This window comes from Magnolia sinica, chromosome 16, assembly GCF_029962835.1.
Source record: "Magnolia sinica isolate HGM2019 chromosome 16, MsV1, whole genome shotgun sequence".
Taxonomy (NCBI): Eukaryota; Viridiplantae; Streptophyta; class Magnoliopsida; order Magnoliales; family Magnoliaceae; genus Magnolia; species Magnolia sinica.
In genome coordinates, this window is record NC_080588.1 from 44983421 (window position 1) to 44989853 (window position 6433).

Genomic DNA, 6433 nt, shown 5'->3' on the forward strand with positions numbered 1-6433 from the left:
TGGTGATGAGGGAGAGGGAGAGGGAGCAGGATTGCAATTGACAGGAGAGTCGAGGGAGGAGCTGAAGGCGGAGAGGCTTCAGTTGGAGAGAGATAGGGAAGAGTCAAAGAGGGAGAGAGAACTAGTACTCAAGGAGATGAAATTAATGCTAAAAGAGAAAAAAGCCTTGAGGTTAGGTTAGAGAAGGAAGAGTTGAATCAGATGATAATTTTGGAGATGGAGAGGAAAATACTAATGAGGGAGAAGGAAGAATTGAGAATCAAGAATGAGGTATTGAAGAAGGAGAAAGAAGAGTTGGAGGAGGGTAAGGTGGAGTTGAAGAAGTATATGGAGGGGTTTCTTATAGAGAAGATGCAATTTTGGAAGGAGAAAGAGTTAGAGAAGGAGAAGGAGGATGAGGATTTGGAAGGTAGGGACCAGGGGAATGGAGAGGTGGATGTTCAACACTCGGATGCGTTAGACGTTAATACATGTGAGAAATCACTGCGATTCATTCCAGTTTATAAGAGGAGAAGTAAGAGGGCCGTGAAGTCATCTGTCTACGAGCATTCTCCATTCACTTTCATCTTTGTCATTCAAACAACTCCAAGCAATGCCGCCGACTATGAGAAACTGAGAGAATTATGTACTTCTCTGATACCCTTCCAGGCTAAGATTGATTCATTTAGGGTTATATTAGAGGACGAACTGCATGAATTGGATAGTTAGGCCAACGCAAACAAAAATTCGGTGGAATTTATTTGGTTTAGGACCATCTGGGAGAAAGATGCACGGGTTGCTAGCGTGGTAAGTAATTCACATATATACATCTATGTGTATTCAACTCTTATATTAGACTAGAACTTAATTCGTCATCTTTATTGATTTGGCTATTGACAAGTACGTTGATTTCTTAGAGAGAAGACACAGTTTATTTCCTACTTTATATACTCAGGACTGCAAGTTCTGCCCCACATTTTTTCTGGTAACTGTATGAATTGGATAATGGTTATTATGTTATTTAATTATATGATATATGTTCTAATTTGATATTTTATCTATAATAGCCATGTCTTGAACTGCAAATGTTGACATTGAGAATGTATCGGGACATTGGCAGCAATGAAGAGCATGTAGCATTACAAGTAAAGAAACTCACTGTGAACGACATTATGAAAGCTCGAGAAGGGCAGAAGCCCATGTGGTAGTATGAACAGGTAATGATGTCATTACAAGTTATCAATATCGGACATACCCATTTCTATAATTTTTATAATGATATCTTATCTTGTCAAATATGGACAGGCATACATACCAATCAACCATGCCAACAGTCATTGGTACCTCATGGTCATCCACCCTCATGATCGAAAAATTGTTATTCTCGACAGTTTATATTTGAGGGCACTCAATCAATACAAGAACATATCGAGCTGATGAAGAAGGGCTTGCCTATATTATTCCATGCTGCAGGAAATATGTTTGCATTAGATGGGAAGGCTTAGATGGTTAGAGAAGAGACTTTTATACCAAAGCAAACGAACAGTGAAATATATTGACATTTTGTGCAGCGATCAAATTTTGTCAGGGATGAACTTGCAAAAATTCACTCTCATCTTTAGGAACTCAATAGCTTATGATTGCCTGAGTATCCACAAAATATGATATATTTGTCTTAAGCGTGAGAGGAATGGGGAAATTTTGTGAAATGTTGTAAATTATTGTAAATGATGTCTTGTAAAATATTCAGGGTAAAATGAAGTAAATGATGTCTTGTATATTTTGTCATAAATTTGTAGTAGATGACGTCTTCGTAATAGTGATTTCATTATGAATGGTAATTTGTTTGTGTATTAGATAATTTCATCTACTCCGCGGTTAATTTACTTCACTTCGCGGTCAAAGTCCTTCACTTCACGGAGAATTCTCACGAATTTCCTTCACTTCACGGTAAATTCCATTCATTTCGCGGTTAATTCCCTTCACTTCACGGTCAATTCCATGCATTTTGTGGTCAATTCCCTTCACTTCGTGGTCAATTACATTCATTTCGCAGTGAATTCCCTTCACTTCATGGTCAATTCCATGCATTTCGCGGTCAATTCCCTTCACTTCATGGTCAATTCCGGCAAATTCCCTTCACTTCACGGTTAATTCCATGCATTTCGCGGTCAATTTCGATGAATACCCTTCACTTCATGGTTAATTCCATGCATTTCACAGTCAATTCCCTTCACTTCACGGTCAATTCCATGCATTTCGCGGTCAATTCCGGCGAATTCCCTTCACTTCACGATCAATTCCATGCATCTCGTGGTTAATTCTGGCAAATTCCCTTCACTTCACGTTCAATTCCATGCATTTTACGGTCAATTCCCCTCGCTTCACGGTCAATGGGCCTCATTGGGCTTATGGCCCACTGCGGGCAACAGACTCGGACGATGCCTGGAAACAGACGATTCGCGCCATCCAGTTGGCACTTGTAACGTGCAATTCGCTCTACCTTGGGCCTAAAATCTAAAATTTTAAAACAAATGGCCCCGCCACTTAGGACAGTGAATTAGGGCATTTCAGCCGTCGTACTTTATCCAAATTTGCACCAAAAGGTTGAAGATATTTCCCTACACTCGTCTGCCAAATTTGACTTTTAATCGAGGAGCGGTGACCGTTGATCGCAAATCAGACCTTTGCGATAAATCCCCACATCTGTTTGCTGTCAAACCTTGCATAGCCCTTCATCAGGCCATGGGGCACTCATCCCATTATTCAGATGTGCCAGGGGACCACCGAGGCAGCCTCAAAAGCCATAAGTTGGCCCCAAAGGGCCATTTGAGGAAATAAGTGGCACCTAAGGCCAATTGAGCTAAGTTATAGGGTATAATACCCTTTAAACCCTCTCTCCCTCACTCCCATAGCAAAATTCAAGTAGCTAAGAGAGAGAAAAGAGAGAAGAGAGAGAAAGAGAGAGAGGGAGGGTGTGAGTGCTTGGGGAGCTAGGAAATTGGAATTCCCGCACTCCTACCTCCGATATTCACTGGAAACCTCGGCCCTACCACCGTAGAGACAAGGTGTGGCCGATCTAAAGTAACAATTCAAGCACTCCTCCATTTTTCTTAGCTAAGGCCACATGCATGAGTCCTGACATGCAATTCATGTGGCACAGGGCCCCAACACATCAAACTTGCAGACCCAGTGCTGCTAGAGTGACTGCAAGAACTTCCGGTCGACGATAGGTGTGGGGCCTCCCCGTAGTGATCGTGAGCAAGACTTTAATTATCTAAAATGCCTTCGTATGATTCCAATTATGGGAATAACGAACCTAAATGGCCAAGGATCGCGAGAGCTATACGACCACGACCGCTTGAGCCACGTGATCGGATTAGGGCATTGATCTGTCGGGGTATCTCGGTTTCCCCAAACTACTTGTGAATGGACATAATTAATCAACTTGGCTAACATTCACATTACATTGCATTAGTTACTTTAGCAATTTGGCAGTCGTGGTCACACTGAGGGAGTGTTGGTCATTCACGATCGCTAGATGTTGTCTCTCGAGGGAGTGTTGTGGTGAGAGCATGCATCATATCATTGAATCATGCATTTACATGAACCAAAGTATTTAAGATTCTGTGGATGTATACCTTTCACTAAATTTGTTCCTGTGTATGATAATTTGTGTAACTTATTGTTAATGGTACCACTGAGTTGATCATCACTCCCACTCTGGGATGGTGTTTCAAAACACCAACCAAAACCTGTCATACATGCAGGGACGACAAATCTAGATGCATCATATCATTAGTGGCACTTGTTATTATTTTATGACTTACTTATGCTTCATGGTTCGTTAAACTCCCCATGGCTTATGAGATAATCTAAATGTAATTGAAATCTAAAGCCCATTAGGGCACACGTGGCATCTGAGAATTCGGGATCCGAGTTCCTACTCGACCCCTGAAATTCGGGGTGTTACAACTTGGTATTAAAGTATGGTTCGGGGTTAAGTTGAGCCTTAGGCAGTGGGTCTATCATAACCCCTTATCAACTTAAGAGGGAGCGATCGAACTTAACAACACTTATAAGACCCTACGAGCAAGCCATTTGGCCAATCCGAACATTAAAATGCTAGCCTAGGGTTCATCTATAGAAGAGGCTTAGGCTACGTGAAGTGATCTGAATCACTGTGAGGGGAATTCGATGATCGAAGACGATCCAACCTAAATATGGTAGGATCAAGCTACGGGAGTAGCTTACGCCGTCCTAAACACGTACTTTATACGTTCAATAGTCCTACTCACATTGGCATGGATGTTATTGCTCGCATCCTCAGAATAGAGCACGGGACCGTGCATGCCCACGAGGATAATATATCAAAAAAGTGGCAAAGAGACTACCATACACGCCACTTGTGTGGCAAGCTTATTGAGTGGAGGCAGGGAAGCAGCATGAAGTCGTCAGAGTTGACCCCCGACTACCGCCTACTCCACCACATTTGCAATTATAATGTGTATCCAAGGGCCAATAACCGCATGGAATGCTCCAAGTTTATGGTAGACTTTCTCTACCATGTGGGGCAGGGAGAGAAGGTTTGCCTACCCACCCTTGTGTTGACTCAAATTGTGAAGGTCGTGCTATTAAATTACGAGAAACAGGCACTTCCATTTGGCTGGTTGATATGTAAGATTACTCACAACTATGGGTACAGGCAGCCCGATCAAGATGATTGATGAGGAAACTCTCAACCACATGAAGATGGGCCCTAAGCAGCGTAGGGCCCACAAAGAAGAGTTCGGGGACGAAGCGGAAGAGGAAAGTGGAGATGAAGAAGATGATGAGGAACAAGAAGAGGACAAGGAAGAAGGAGAAGAAGAGGTCGAGGACACTGACAGGGAGCCACCTGTCACACGTAGCAAGCACAAGAGCTTGGATGCGCTCAGTGCCTGTATGGCCAGGATAGAAGAGAACGAGGGGAACCTGAAGAGGAGGCTTAAGAAGTTGTCTCACACAATGAAAGCAATTTTATGCTATGTACATAAAGAGGGAGCACCCCCTCCTTCATCAGACTCAGAGGATTATTAGCCTGATTTAGGAGTTACTTTCTTAGGTTGTTAATTCTAGATAGGGTTGCTTTGCTTGTTTAGGTCATAGTTTCCTTAAGTTTTTCTATCTATTGGAGACTCTTGCATTTTCTGTCTTTGTGCATTTAATGCGTCAGCCTATATATCATTGACAAATTTTGCTCTAATGGAATGCTTGAAGTTGCCTAAATTTGAGTAATGTTTGAAATGTTAATAGTGGTCATTAGCACTTATATGATATTGCTATCGGAATGCGCATGTGTTAAATGTCATATCCATGGATTTAATGATACTAAACCTTATAAGAATGCCTTTCAGGAAATGAGGCCTCAGTGTAATGGCCGCCTAGTCTGCTCATCTCTTGGCAGAATGGATGAACGAGATCGCACTGCCTCCAATATGGAGGAAGCCAGCGTGGACAATATGGAGTGAAAATCATCAATTCCATTCACCTAGATTTGCACCATTGCAGATCGGTCATGTCCTAGGACTTTCTCTAGCTGGAAAGCCATATCTAAATAGTTGATGAGTTTTTATAGTTGAATGTGGACCATTGGCTACAACATACATTTCTAGGACAATTCCCTTCACTCCCTTATCAAGAAGTGACTGAATTGACCATGAAGTGAATGGAATTGACCGTGAAGTGAAGGGAATTCATTGCGAAATGCATGGAATTGACCATGAAGTGAAGGGAATTGACCACAAAATGAATAGAATTGATTGTGAAGTGAAGTGAATTCACCGGAATTCACCACGAAATGCACGGAATTGACCGCAACATGAAGGGAATTGATCGTGAAATGCATGGAATTGACCATAAAGTGAAGGGAATTGACCGCGAAATGCATGGAATTGACCATGAAGTGAAGGGAATTGACCTCGAAATGAATAGAATTGATTGTGAAGTGAAGTGAATTCACCGAAATTCACCACAAAATGCATGGAATTGATCGCGAAATGAAGGAATTGATCACAAAATGCATGGAATTGACCATAAAGTGAAGGGAATTGACCACGAAATGCATGGAATTGACCATGAAGTGAAGGGAATTCGCTGGAATTGACTACAAAATGAATGGAATTGACCGCGAAGTGAAGGGAATTGACCGTGAAATGCATGTAATTGACTGTGAAGTGAAGGGAATTGACCACGAAATGCATGGAAATGACCGCAAAGTGAAGGGAATTCACCGCGAAATGTAGGAATTGATCGTGAAGTGAAGGGAATTGACCACGAGATGCATGCAATTGACCACGAAGTGAAGGAATTTATGTAAGACCCGTATCCTAGTCCGTACTGTTCTGTCGACTCCAACGATCCTTTCCGACGAATTCTGGTGACTTGTGACCTATAATCAATGTTTGCAAACTAC

At 42.0% G+C, this 6433-nt stretch overlaps 1 protein-coding gene across 1 annotated transcript; it reads left to right on the top strand.

The window, feature by feature from the left end:
- The first annotated feature begins 216 nt into the window (after positions 1 to 216).
- LOC131228816 (uncharacterized) lies at positions 217 to 5058 on the top strand. Its single transcript, XM_058224674.1, has 2 exons — positions 217 to 625; positions 4685 to 5058. Exons 1-2 carry the CDS (start codon positions 217 to 219, stop codon positions 5056 to 5058), a joined length of 783 nt encoding a protein of 260 aa, XP_058080657.1.
- The last annotated feature ends 1375 nt before the right edge of the window (positions 5059 to 6433 follow it).

Excerpts from the sequence above, each read along its gene's own strand:
- LOC131228816 (XM_058224674.1), top strand. The coding sequence starts at position 217 with ATGGAGAGGAAAATACTAATGAGGGAGAAGGAAGAATTGAGAATCAAG. Across the intron at positions 626-4,684 it reads TGAGAAACTGAGAGAATTAT|GCAGCCCGATCAAGATGATT; the intron begins GTACTTCTCTGA and ends CTATGGGTACAG.